The 15,280-nt window shown below is 42.0% G+C and overlaps 1 protein-coding gene across 2 annotated transcripts in view; it reads left to right on the top strand.

The window, feature by feature from the left end:
- Positions 1-15,280, top strand: part of LOC136882090 (organic cation transporter protein) — a 51,566-nt gene that overhangs the window by 27,553 nt on the left and 8,733 nt on the right. For both annotated transcript variants that reach the window (XM_067154617.2, XM_068229390.1), the window contains exon 6: positions 13,108-13,356. In XM_067154617.2, coding sequence (XP_067010718.2) covers positions 13,108-13,356 — 249 coding nt within the window. The remainder of the gene's footprint in view (positions 1-13,107; positions 13,357-15,280) is intronic.

Here is a 15,280-nt window from a genome sequence, read left to right as displayed (position 1 = left end):
CATTCCTGGTTGCCAGTGTTTCGCCCCCGTGTGCTAGGTTGGGCTCGTCAGTTGGTACCTAGCACACCTACCAAGACACATGGCTTGTGCATACCGTGGAGGCCACTGCGTAGGCTACTTGAAGCCACCGGCAGTGACAATGCACTATGAGAGACTTTGTCTCACTACCAAAAATTGATGCCTGCCTGGCCATCAGATGATACAGATGTTGATTCCCATAGGGAATCTGAAATATTTGTCCTGAATGAGCAAATTTATAATACCAATATAATGATCCGTTATTGGACATTATAAATTTTCCACCGGTTGTGAGCCGTTTTCTTCTCTGACCATCTTCCATGTCGTATAACAATCTTTCAAATACTCTTGCAGTATGTACATGAGATATTCTGGTAGTTTGAACGTTTCTTGTAGAGCTTCCAGAATATCACTCCATCGTGCCGAGTTGAAAGCATATAATAATGATGACGATAATAATTGTTCCCAGGTTTGTGTGGATCACAGAGGTGAAAGAAGGTGCGGGCATGAATGGGTCGATCGATATTAGACGATCAGAAGATTAATTTAAAACTTTAAAATTAGAGTTATATTGTAGGGTTTTTTCAGATGTTAAATTTTAACAAACAATTCGCTAAGCAAAATGAAGATTTCATGTACAATAATGAGATACAGAAGTAATACAATAAATGACAAGAGCACCTTTTGCTCCACAAAATTATCTTGGAGACTACACTCCTTTCCAGCCTTCCATAGGCACCATTCAATATTTACATTAACAATTCTACATTATTTACACTTAGGAACCTCTTTCCAGAAGCATCCAGGTCTACCACAGTCACAACATATATTTTACAAATTCAAGCAGTATTCGCTGTCTTATATCTTCAACAGTCCAACCGCTTTAACATAAAAGGAATGAAATAGAGTTTAACGGGGGTATCGAGTACCCAACAACAGGTTAAGTTACTGGCTCAGAATCAAAATTGTGAGGAGGCAGAAATTTGAAATGAAAGTTTATAACCCTATTTGGGCCTGAAGTTACAGAGGCTAAGCCTATACTACTGAGGTGACTAGATGGAGAAAATATTTAAGTTAATGAAAAAGGTTACAAAATCGTAGTCACCTCAAAATCAAGTAGATAGGGAACACAAGAGGGTAGCTCACTCACTAGTCCCTCATTTCGGTTTATGTTCCTTTGGCTTGTTTGAAATTTACATTACAAGTTTGAGATTTACATTTAAAGTTGAAATTTACATTTTAGAAATTTAAAGTTACATTATTAAAGATTGGAAACCTTTCCCTCGAGCTAGCTTTCCAAGACTATCTCTTAGTTACACCAGGACTGCCATTACCTTGAGCTGATGGACTTCTCAACCTCATTTATTAACACACACTCTGTTGACTGGAACGGTCAATAAGACAACCTGGCCTGAAAATGTGCCAGCTTTTATACCCGAGGGGAAAGTTCCAGAAATCTCTGGGCTAAGGCCCGACCCACCCTCAATTCTTATTGGGTAATTAAATAGATACAAGACAATGCTTATTGGCTGAAAAATAAATATACAAAATTTTCTATTGGCCAACATCTTAAGTTAGCGGGAAGAGATAGAAGTGCTGTGAACTTGAACACACCAAAAACAAAGAATAATCAATTCAGTTTAGTAAACCTTAACATACAAAATTACTTTACAATTTTAATTGTCAATCTTACACCAGAGGGCATAACATAAGTCTATAGTAGAGACGTTTGTATGGAAATGTCCAAACTTCTTGTATTAGTTGTTATGAGTTTTAGATTTTAGATGGCATTCTCCAAGGCGCTTCATTTAAGTGAACGGAGTGGGTGTACCTTCTGGTACAATAATAATATTAATCGTACAGGCCATGAAGGCCCTTGGAGGGGTGGAAGATAAAGGCTTCTACTATCCGTAACCTCAGCACTTGGTGGGGTAAGAGTGGTTAACTCTACGTCTGACCGCTTTTGCCCCGAGGAAATAACCTAGAACTAATTTTTGATGTAGGCTGAGTGAACCTCAGGGTAATGTGCACCCCTGGAAGTGGAAACCTCATTTCTTAAATTTTTCAACTTCCTTGCAGGGAATTTATTAACTCAACCATTGTAGTTTAATTTGTTGTGGTTCATACTGACTTCAGACTATTCACCACTGAAAAACATTGTTATCACTTTGTGACTAAAATAGATAAACAATAAAGATTATTAATAATATTGACAAGGCTGATGTAGATATATAACAATGTTATTCCTGACAGGGAATCAAACCCACGTCCTTCTGGATGAACCGAGTACATCTTTAATGCTTCAGACAGGCAGCTCCTAATAATAATAATGAAAAAATCCACAGCCTGTTTGTAGTCATTCGACCGGGTCAGGAATTGAAGCCTCCATGTAGCGGCGAGGATGGGAATTGTACCGGCTGCCGAAGCCTGCCGCATTCCTCTGGGGCAATGAGTATGAATGATGGATGAAATGAAATGGAATTGGAGTGTTGCTGGAATGAAAGATGACAAGAAAACTTGAGTACCCGGAGAAAAACCTGCTCCGCCTCCGCTTTCTCCAGCACAAATCTCATGTGGAGTGACCGGGATCTGAACCACGGAACCCAGCAGTGAGAGGCTGGTGTACTGCCACCTGAACAATGGAGGCTAATCCCCTAATAATAATAATAATAATAATAATAATAATAATAATAATAATAATAATAATAATAGTATATTTTTTTGCGAGAGATTGTGGAAAATCTTACATGAAACACTTGTGAAGGGTCCGCACTCCACAAATGTGTGGGATTCTTACCCACTAAAAACCACACACCCATTTTCCCACGATGTTCGTTTCTACTCCGGAACCACTCTTGCATTACTTGAGGGTAGTATCGTGCTTTTAGTCATTCAGACTTCTTCTTCCTTCATTCATCTTGCAATAAACATTAACAATTCTTAATAATATTGACAAGGCTGATTTAGATATATAACAATGTTATTCCTGACAGGGAAGTGATAAGGTCAGCGAATATTTGTGCGTGCTTATACTGAAGCTTTCATTGGCTGGCTGCTCGTTGCCCTTCAGAAATACTACTCACTCTTCCTGGTTTGAACGTGCGGTCTGGGAATTTGGAGGGCGACACACTACCACTGAAGCTGAAGCATTATTTAAAAATAAAACACACACACACACTCTCTCTCTCTCTTTCTCTTACTTACTTTTGAACGGGTCTGAAGTAGTAAATCCATTTTCAATTCTTTTTAATTTGTAGGTTTTTTGTAAATTTTACGTCTCTACCCACTGGAATGAGATATTTCTTGTGAGTTAAAGTATAACGGAACTAGAAAGGAATTTTGCCTTTACATGGTTTACTTGACAGATAACATTTCCTCATGGGCTACTCATATATCAGTATTTACCCTGAGATAATCATCATCATCATTCCGTGTCCGGTCAGCATTTCCAAAATGTAGCAACTCCGATGGCCTTGTTGTTCGCCTCGATCAGGTCCTGTGTAGTGCAGGGATGTTCTAGTAGGGGACAGATGAGCAGGTGGTTCGGAACTTGTGTTACACCACACTCGCAGGATGCGTCTCCATCAGCTGGAAGTATGGCCCATTTTTGCATGTTGGTCTTGCAAAGAGGTACGCCCACCCTAAGACGATTAAGTGATCTCCAAATAGGCTAGGGCAGGTCATTTCCTGGAGCTAGCTCTTCCTTTGCAGGAGTATCAGGCGGCAGCACGCTCTTCCACCTGGTGATGCGGTTAGACTCAGGTGTTCCAACCAGTGGTTGAGTCCTGGTGATGAAGCTCTTTCTCGACTTCAGTCGACAGACTACAGCCTGGTGATCATGCAGTGGGTGGTGAGAATCATTAGTCTGCTTTGTCCTCTCTGCATCAGCAGCAACAGCCCTTCTGATAGCGGGGGGAGCTATTCCAACATCCCCCTGTGGGTGGGGGCGGTAGAATAACACCCACAGTATTCCCTGCCTGTCGTAAGAGGCGACTAAAAGGGGCCTCAGGGGCTCTGAACTTTGGAGCATGGGTTGGCGTCCACGGGGCCCTCAGCTGAGTCCTGGCATTGCTTCCACTTACTTGTGCCAGGCTCCTCACTTTCATCTATCATATCCGACCTCCCTTGGTCAACTCTTGTTCTTTTCCGACCCCGACGCTATTAGGTTTGCGAGGGCTAGGGAGTCTTTCATTTTCACGCCCCTCGTGGCCCTTGTCTTCCTTTGGTCGATACCTTCATTTTTCGAAGTGTCGGACCTGTTGTATGTCCGGCGCTCACCTTCTCGCTCCGCCTGCCAGCTGCACGCGCGCCTGTGTATCATTCTGCTAGCTTCGACGCGCAGCCCTCAGTGCGCGTGCCTGACCATCGAGTGTACTATAAATAGGAGCTCCCTGCCTGCTCACTCGCCCACTAGCCCCGGTGTCCAGCTCCAGAATACACCCTACGTCGAGCACGGAGGCTACTCCTCTTGAAAATGTGCTTCGACCAGGTGGACTGAATTTCTGGCAGTACGAGGTTTCACCTCTGGTCACCGCTCCCTTACCTGTTTCCACTGCCTATGTTCCGTAATTCTTTACAAGCCATTTTCATTCCCTAAGTTATGCAAGCTCCCTTAGTTTCGCTAGGTGGAATTTCTTCAATCAATTGAACTTGCTTTTTAGGAATTCAGGCACTTCAACAAACAAGGACTCTCAAAGACATTTATGTTAGTGTGCCAGATAGTTTTCGACTATCAACGTGTCAATTCACAAAGACTATCTTTTCAAGATAGGAGTGTATATAAAGACTGTAAACCTGTACATATTGTATAAAGACAGACTTTTCTCAAGATTCAATATTACTTTTTGCTTCAAAATAAATTTCAGTTATTTGTGTAAATATCATAAAGTGAAGCAATAAAAGTTGTGTTTTGTAAACTTCAACCTTGGTTACAACACAACTCTATGGCGACGAGGTAAAACAGCACACCACTACCATTCTTCGACCCCCGTTGCCAACTCTATGGCGACGAGGTAAAAGCAACAACCTACAATTCTTCGGCCCCAATCGCCCACTCTCTAACGACGAGGTAAAAAGCAACAAACTACACGTCATCGACCCCAATCGCCAACTCTATAGCAACGAGGTAAACACGACACTACAATTCAACAGGCCCAGTTGTCAACTCTACGGCGACGTGCTAAACAACAACGACACTCCAACCAGTTCTGACACACAGCTTACCTTACTCTTTCTTGCACGCATCTCGCAATGGCTACTGCGGAACAACTCGCTACGGTCTTCCAAGCCTTACAGCAGCAACAACAACAGTTTATGCAACAACAACAGGCAGCATTAATTCAGGCTATTCAAGCTATTTCTGTCTCTACACAGCCATCAGCTATTCCTCCGTTCTCTGCTTTTGATCCGGCTAAGGAAGAATGGTCAGTTTATTTAGCCCGTTTACAACAGCATTTCATCTGCCATTCTGTCACAGATGATCAACGCCGCCGCGCACTATTTCTTAGTTCGGTTGGCAATGCTACGTGTGAATTACTACGTAAATTAAGTCCGGAAGAACACTTATCTGAGGTACCCTTCACGCAGCTATTGGCCCGTCTCACGGAACACTATGCCAAAGCTCCTCACATAGTGGCTGCTCGCTATAAATTTTTTCAGTGCAGAAAGCAACCCCATCAGACACATACTGAATGGATAACTGAATTGCGTGGTCTAGCTAAACCCTGCCAGTTCATCTGCTCCAAGGACGGTTGTGGTTCATCCTACACTGATTCTCTCATTCGGGACATGATAATTTTACATACTCCTGAAGACAAAATACGTTTTGACGCTGTCAAGCAGAGTAACCCTTCTTTAGAAGACGTCCAGCGTATTGCTACGGTTTATGAGCTTACTACCAAGACTGCCGCAGCCATAGCTTCTCCACACGAAGTTGCACAAGTCTCGCCTCAGGCCCGCAAGTCCTCTGCTACAGTGAACCGTACGGATAAGGCGCTCTCCACCAAGCATTCTCGCCAGGTTCCCTCTCGTAATGCTACACGGAAGCCCAATTCTAAAAACACCTCGAAACTCCTGCCTTCTTGCCGAGGATGTTTCAAGCATCATGAACGTCGTGACTGTCGTTTTTTCAAAGCTACTTGTGAACGATGTAATAAACTTGGACACATTAAGACTGTCTGTCAAAGTTCGCTCCGCCCTGCTAAGACTACTGCAGCACGCCGGAAGCATATACAGCCCCGCCAAGACATGGAAGTTGATCAGATCAATCTTATTCTTCCCACACAGGATTCTCACAAAATCATCATTCCTCTCTCATTCTCTGATCGATCTGTCGATTTTCAATTAGATACTGGATCACCTGTCTCTATTATTAACCTGACTACCTACCACGACTTAGGTTCACCTTCATGCTCTCCAGCTGACATCCAGCTCGTGACATTTAACAAGAAGAAAATTGACATCAAAGGTCAAATCAAGCTTCAGGCTAGTTATAAAGGAATTCAGAAGGCCATTCCTCTTCTCATAGTTAACAACTACACTGCATCAAACATTATGGGCATGGATCTATTTAACATATTTGGTTTCCAGATACATGACAACATTAACGTCGTATCTACATTGCATCCTACTTCTGACGTTACCGCTCTCCTAGCGCAGTTTCCTGAAGTCTTCGACTCTCAGCTCGGAACAGCCAAAGACTATACAGCTCACATTCAGCTGAAATCCGGAGCTAAGCCTCGCTTCCTCAAATCACGTCCAGTACCCCTAGCACTTCAAGACCAGGTCACGAAAGAATTAGAAAGATGGATACAAACTGGAATTGTTGTACCAGTTACTTCTAGTCAATGGGCTACTCCACTCGTGGTAATCAAGAAACCTGATGGTAATGTTCGACTTTGTGGCGATTTTCGATCTACAGTCAACGCACAACTCGACACAGATATCTTTCCTATTCCACGTCCAGAAGACTTATTCCGTCGTCTCTCTGGTGGACAATTCTTCTCTCGAGTTGATCTTAAAGAAGCATATCTCCAGCTACTTTTAGACGAAGAATCTAAGAAATTTCTCACACTCAACACTCCTCTCGGACTGCTCCAGCTCCAGCGGCTACCATTCGGTGTTTCATCCTCAGCGGCTATTTTTCAGCGCTATTTGGCTCAACTCACCGCTTCCATTCCCGGTTGTGCTAACTACCTGGATGATATTCTTGTTACTGGAAAAGATCATCAGGAACATCTAACCAATCTACGCCTCCTTCTCCAGAAATTGAAAGACAATGGCCTACGAGCGAATCTCGCTAAATGTACCTTCTTTCAGCCTCAAGTTCACTACCTAGGACATATACTTGATAAGGATGGAATTCGTCCTAGTACACAGAATGTCTCAGCGATAGTAAACATGCCAGCACCTCAGAACCTCAAGCAGCTTCAGTCCTTCATAGGCAAAGCGAACTATTATAATAAGTTCATTCCACGCTTCGCTACAGTAGCAGCTCCATTAAACGCTCTACGTAAAAAAGGTGTTAAGTTTCAGTGGACTCCGCAATGCCAACAGGCATGGAAAACAATCAACAACGCCTTAATTCACGCTATACAACTCACTCATTTTCAGCCAGACAAGATCATCACGCTAGCTACTGACGCTTCAGACTACGGTGTCGGTGCCGTTCTCTCCCAGAAGGATCGTCATGGACAAGAACGCCCCATCGCCTTCGCTTCGAAAACACTTAATGACCATCAACGTCGATACTCACAGATAGAGAAAGAAGCTTTAGCCATCATCTTTGGTATTCGCCGTTTCAATGAATATCTCTATGGCAACCATTTCCTGATCATTACCGATCATAAGCCTCTCGTACACTTATTCCATCCTGGTAATAAGATCCCAGAGAATTCCCTCAGAAAGCTTCAAAGATGGTCCATGTTCCTTTCTGATTATTCCTATCAGATTGTATATCGAGCCACATCCCAGCATTGTAATGCTGATGCCCTCTCCCGCTTACCCGTTGGTCCTGATACTGCCTTCGATTCTCAAGAATCTGAATGTCTTCAGTTGGACATAGAACTTGAAGATACTGTATCCAGTTTTCCTATTGATGCTACCTGCATAGCTAAAGCTACGGATAAGGACAGTACACTTGCTACTGTACGTACTTACATCCGCAACGGTTGGCCTCTTCAGAGCACACTTCCTGCCCACCTGGCACCTTATCATCGTATGCAGCATCGTCTTACGACTCGTGCCGGAGTTGTATTACTAGAAGCAGGCACCATCTTCCGAGTGGTTATCCCACTTAGCCTACAGAAACAAGTTCTCGAATTATTACACCAAAGCCATTGGGGTATCTCCAGAACAAAGCAACTCGCCCGTCAACACTGCTACTGGCCCGGTATTGATGCCGCCATCGAAAAGTTAATACGTCATTGTGAGCAATGTCAAACGAATCAGAACGCCCCGTCTTCTGATCTTGCTTCATGGCCTCCTGCTACTACTCCATGGGAACGAGTTCACATCGATTTCGCAGGTCCTTTCCTCAATTCCATGTGGTTAATAGTCATCGATTCACTGTCAAACTTTCCATATGTCGTGGATATGCATTCGACTACTACAACCGAAGCTACCATTCGTGCTCTCCAGAAAATCTTTACTACAGAAGGTTTACCGCAAGTACTCATTTCAGACAACGGACCTCAATTTACAGCTACTGCTTTTCAGAACTTTTGTACACATAATGGCATTCGTCATATCCTAGCACCACCTTTTCACCCTCAATCTAATGGTGAAGCTGAACGCTTCGTACAAACATTTAAAAGAAGTATGAAGAAAGCTGTCTCTTCAGGCTTAACTAAAGACCAAGCCTTGCTCCAACTCTTAAACAACTACAGAACTCTACCCGGCGCTGATAATATCACTCCTGCACAGAAGCTCCATGGACGACCTCACAGAACTTTACTTTCTCTGTTACAGCCTCTTCCGGCCCAGCATAAGACCTCACCAACGAAGTTCTCCCTCAACGACAAGGTCTACACCAGGACATTCAAATCCAACCCACTCTGGATACCTGGAGTCATCTGCAAATCTTTGGGTCATCGTCTATACGAGATACAGACTACGGAGAAACGTATCTGCCGCCATCAAGATCAGATACGTCTGCGCTACCGCCCCTGTCCAGCTATTGATGCTATTGCTAAACCTGATAAATCTATTGCTGAACGCGCTTTAGATCATTTAATAACAATGGGTTCCTTTCAGGACGAGACAGCGCCACTCCGCCCAGTTCCAGCCCCGGACAATACAACAGAAACATCAGCAGCTCCGCCCCAGCATCGCAGTCGCCGCCAGCGCCGCCGCCGTTTCACGCCGTACCGGCGTATTTAGGAGGGGAGGGTGTTGTATGTCCGGCGCTCACCTTCTCGCTCCGCCTGCCAGCTGCACGCGCGCCTGTGTATCATTCTGCTAGCTTCGACGCGCAGCCCTCAGTGCGCGTGCCTGACCATCGAGTGTACTATAAATAGGAGCTCCCTGCCTGCTCACTCGCCCACTAGCCCCGGTGTCCAGCTCCAGAATACACCCTACGTCGAGCACGGAGGCTACTCCTCTTGAAAATGTGCTTCGACCAGGTGGACTGAATTTCTGGCAGTACGAGGTTTCACCTCTGGTCACCGCTCCCTTACCTGTTTCCACTGCCTATGTTCCGTAATTCTTTACAAGCCATTTTCATTCCCTAAGTTATGCAAGCTCCCTTAGTTTCGCTAGGTGGAATTTCTTCAATCAATTGAACTTGCTTTTTAGGAATTCAGGCACTTCAACAAACAAGGACTCTCAAAGACATTTATGTTAGTGTGCCAGATAGTTTTCGACTATCAACGTGTCAATTCACAAAGACTATCTTTTCAAGATAGGAGTGTATATAAAGACTGTAAACCTGTACATATTGTATAAAGACAGACTTTTCTCAAGATTCAATATTACTTTTTGCTTCAAAATAAATTTCAGTTATTTGTGTAAATATCATAAAGTGAAGCAATAAAAGTTGTGTTTTGTAAACTTCAACCTTGGTTACAACAGGACCCCTTCCATTTTTCTCTCTGATTAGTGTTATATAGAGGATGGTTGCCTAGTTGTATTTCCTCTTAAAACAATAATCACCACCACCACCACCTCTATTCCAACAATCGGGTAGAGTTTGTCAACTGGGGTTGGCTTCAGACATCCCGACAAGATACGTACAGTCTCGTTGATTGCAATGTCAACCTCCTTGGTGTGAGTGGATGCACTCCACACAGGTGAAGCGTACTCTGCAGCGGACACACACAAAGCAAGAGCAGAGGTTCTCAGGATGTGAGGGCTTGCTCCCCAGGTGGTGGCTGTGAGCTTTCTCAAAAGATTGTTCCGTGAACTAACTTTCAGCCTGGTGTTGTGGCAATGATAAATAAACAATGCCTATATTTTAATTTGGTGGAACCAATTATGAATACTGTACTAGTTTAATTACATTTTTGTTTCTTTTTAACTAGTGAATAGCATATCCCATTTCACTTTTTCTTTTTATTATTTTTCTCATGAGTTCATTCTTAATTTTATTGTTTTACTGCTTTTTTAAAATTTATTACTTCCTTTCCATGGCCTTAATGCCCGTCAATCCAAACTTATCATTTTAACCTGCCTTCATGTGTGACTTGAACTCTAACCTGACTAATTTGTCAATGTGTTATTTCTTCATAATGCTTACTAAATACAGAACTGCTACATACACATACGGCCCCCCACTCTAGAAACCTAGACAGTAGGAATTAAAAATCCAGGTTGTGAAGATGGAACCTAACAGAGCTAAAAAATTATTGTTGCTAAATTACTTGGAACTGCTTCAAGAATTAGATGTAATTCTTTAAAAAATCATGCATGCTTATTGACTTCCATGGGGTGGGTATAATCTTCCAGCAAGCCAATGTAACGTATCATATGGCTACAAATGTTTGGCAAAGGGTGGAAAAACGTGACCAAGACTGATGTCCCTGGCCCTCTAATTCCCTCGACTTGAACCCAATTGAACATTTATGCGATCACCTCAACCATCGCATTCATTCCATGGCTCCTCTGTCACTCATCCTCCAGCATTTGTGGGATGCACTACAGCCACAGGCTCCACATACTGATAACGACCTATCAGCATCTTATTGAGTTACTCTCAGCTTCCATTGGCTGTCAGTACATGCTTCAGCTGCATAGAGATACATTAGCTTAGAATTAATGTATTGAAAATTACAAAATATGAGACAAACTTACATTCTAATGATAAACAGCAGAGTCTCACAAATCCAAGTTCTGGAAATCCGACGCTCCGTTAAATCTGATCGTTACTTGAATTTTTCTTTTCAAAAATTTTAAAATTTTTATCTACAGCATTTGATTTCCTGCTTATTCTCGCCATGTCATTGTACTGTGCCTCCCCTCTACTGAGATCACGTGCATGTTCATTGTTGTGCCTGAAGCTAGAATGTTTTTGAGAAAGAAGGGTCCTATTATTACAAGTAATGAATTTCATTTTGGTTCTGTATTGACTTTAAATATCTAGGATACAACTTTTTAAAATAATTTTATCCTAGATAAAGAAGTGTCTGCCTATTAAAGCAGTTTTATTGCTGGATAATGCAGGGTCACATTCAGATGAACAGGAACTAGTATATGATGGAATTTGAGCTTTATTTTTGCCTAATAAGTATGATACATCTAAGGACATTTTGGAATGTCTAGAAAAAAATTTAAAAAGATTATCAGCACCGCCTGCTACATTCACTCCTGGAAGCAACTGAACGTGAGGAAATCATCACAAGCTTTTTCAAACAGATAACCATGATGGACGTAGTGTATTGGTTAGCAGAGTTATGGGTCAAAATAAAGCAAGCAGCTGATCCAGCACACAACTTTCTCATGCCATGCCACAAGAAAGCAAGATCTACATTAAACAAAATGGTTGCTGATTTAGCCCACAATTTTATGGCCATAAATATTCTCAAGATATCAATTATGAGAAAAATTTTGCTGCGGTCGGTGACATTGCCAAGTATAAGGGGCTTTGCTGTGACCTAGACAAAATGCCACTCAAAGACGGTGGAAACCTGTTTAAAACACAGCACCATTTGTACCTACTGTGAATAGAAATCCAAGTTCTAGCACACGGTTATAATAAGAGGAAGAAGATGATGAAGACTTAGTGTACGTAGATGACTAACAGTGGTGTCAGGTAGAGATGTGGGCGAACGAACACTGGAGTCGCGCAATTCGATCTCCTCTACTCTACAGGGAAATACCAATATAAATGGTCCGTTATTGGATGTCATAATTTTCCAGCTAACTCATTCCTGGTTGCCAGCGTTTCACCCCAGTGTGCTAAGTTGGGCTCATCAGTTGGTAAATAGCACACCCACCAAGACGCATGGTTAGTGCATACCGTGGAGGCCACTGCGTAGGCTACTTGCAGCCACCGGCAGTGCCAATGCACTATGAGAGACCTTGTCTCGTTACCAAAAATTGGTGCCTGCATGGCCATCAGATGATATAGATGTTGATTCCCATAGGGAACCTGAAATATTTATCCCGAATGAGTAAATTTATACCATAATACTTAATAGTGAACTCACTTCAATACGGAACATTATGAAATTCTTATCTCTTAATTATATTCAATATGAAGATGGTATTCCGTGGTTTCCCCTTTTCACACCAGGCAAATGCTGGGGGTGTACCTTAATTAAGGCCACGGCCGCTTCCTTCCTTGTCCTAGCCCTTTCCTGTCCCATCGTCGCCGTAAGACCTATCTGTGTCGGTGCGACGTAAAGCAAAAAAAAAGTGATTTTGCACTAACCGGTTTCAACTGTATTAACTTCTGACTGACTTTGACTTACGGAGTCCAAACTACAAGTTTGTGAAAACTGACTTCCCTTCCCTTGAGATCTATACTAACTGACTTACTGTAGGTAGAGGGAACGAAGGCACACACATTTCTATTCCCCCCCTCTCTGTGAACTAATGACAGATGACACTAGGGTTATCAGATTTGCAATATTAATATTACATGTATGATGGTAGGTTTATTCCTGAATCAGCACGCTGGTTGATCTCCAAGAACCGCACCGAGGATGCTAAACGTATCATCCTGCAGGCAGCCAAGGAGAACAGGGTCAGTGTTCCATCGGACGTACTGGACGACTTGATAACAACCTCGGAGACGGAGAAAACTGCGTCCCAAGAAAACGTCAAGGAGAGCAAACCCTCCATACTGGACCTGTTCCGGTACCCTAATTTGCGAAAAAAGTCTCTCAATATCTTCTTCAATTGGTAAGAAATGAACGTTTCTGATCGGGGTGGGGGTTAAACTTTTATGGGTCAAAAAAATTGAATTTGAAATGTTTTATTTTAATTTACAGAATATACTTTCCTTTTTAGTCTAGTGAAATATTTTTGGTATTATCTCTACAACTTCAAAGTATTCCGTATTGACTTGTAATCAAGTTGAAAATATTTAAGAATACACTTAGATATTCTATTTAAGGATCCACCTGTTCAATACATGTTGTTACCTTAAACTAGTACATGTTTTGTCCCATAGGGGACATCATCATCTAGAGTAATATAAAGAAGTTATACATGCAAGATACAAACAAAAGAATAAATAGATTTGTAAAAATGGTGAGACAAGCTAAGAATCAGAAGATAAAAACATAACATTTAAAACTGGATGATAAATTGTGAATGTTAAAATATAAGTTCCAAGTCCACTTGTAGTTGAACTATGTTAGTTTTTCATTAAAAATAATCAATATTGGTGGATCCATAAATTTCTTGATTCAGGATTTGAAGTCTGTTGATTACGTTAAGGTATTAAGTGTGATGTGATGTGATGTGTACATTAGTGGTGAGATATTAAAATTCCCATGGAGTGTTCTCCCAACAATAATTTTAAGAAGCTATTTGCATGGGCATTCAACATGTTAAACACAGAGGAAATTTAATCAACAATATTGTTATTCTCATGATCCGGTGAAGTGGCGTGTCATCTCGAGTTATTTGTTTGTTTTAATCTTGTCAATCTTATGTTAATTTTAAGGACACTTCCTCTAAAGCATTACTTTGTCAATTTTATACATTTTTCATCTAAACAGTGTTATGTGGCTGAAGATGTTGATAATATACGAAACATGTACCACTTTTGACCATTAAAAATTGCCTTAAGCAATCATTGTATCGACTAGGTGGAAAATAAATACTTAATTGTGAATCTATTGAAGTGCGATACGGACCATGAAGCTGATTTTATGTAATCATCAGATTTAGATAATATTTAGTATTCATCACAACAATCTAAGCAACACCATGCTCAAGTTTTATGACTTAATCAATTAATGATTTTAAATTCCACCTAGTATTTTAACAAGAGAAAAGCAAGAACTTTTACCAAGAGTTGACCAAGAGAGGTCGGATAGAATAGATGAAAGTGAGGAACGATGCACTAGTAAGTGGAAGCAGTGCCAAGACTCAGCTAAAGGCCCCTTGGTTGCCAACCCATGCTCCCAAGTTCAGAGCACCTGAGGCCCCTTTTTAGTCACCTCTTATGACAGGTAGGGGATACCATGGGTGTTATTCTGCTGTCCCCACCCACAGGGGGATGCCAGCTGGCAGATAAGAGATTGCGGAAATGGTTCATTTTAAAGCAATTCTATTAGATACTTTTTTTTATCTGGTCTCCACAGAGGTGGTGGTGGTTATTATTGTTTTAAGAGGAAGCACAGCTCGACAACCATTCGCTATATAACACTAATCAGAGAGAAAAAATAGAAGGGATCTGACACTTCGAAAGCTGAAGGCATTGGCCAGAGAAAGACAAGAACCATGAAGGGTGTGAAATTGAAAGACTTCCTAGGTCTCGAGTGCTCTAATGCTGTCTGGGTTAGAAAAGAACAAGAGTTGACCAAGGGAGGTTGGATAGGATAGATGAAAGTAAGGAGCCTGCCACAAGTAAGCAGAAGCAATGCCAGGACTCAGCTGAGGGTCCTGTGGTTGCCAACCCATGCTCTCAAGTTCAGAGCACCTGGGACCCCTTTTAGTTGCCTCTTATGACAGACATGGGGTACCGTGGATGTTATTCTACTGCCCCCACCCACAGGGGGGGATGCCAGCCGTCAGATATGGATTGCAGAAATGGTTCGTTTTAAAGCAATTCTATTAGATACTTTTTTTATCTGGTCTCTGCAGAACAATATGG

The sequence above is a fragment of the Anabrus simplex genome, chromosome 10 (genome assembly GCF_040414725.1).
Source record: "Anabrus simplex isolate iqAnaSimp1 chromosome 10, ASM4041472v1, whole genome shotgun sequence".
Lineage (NCBI taxonomy): Eukaryota > Metazoa > Arthropoda > Insecta > Orthoptera > Tettigoniidae > Anabrus > Anabrus simplex.
The sequence above is the reverse complement of the archived record's forward strand: the minus strand, read 5'-3'. Positions and strand labels throughout refer to the sequence as shown.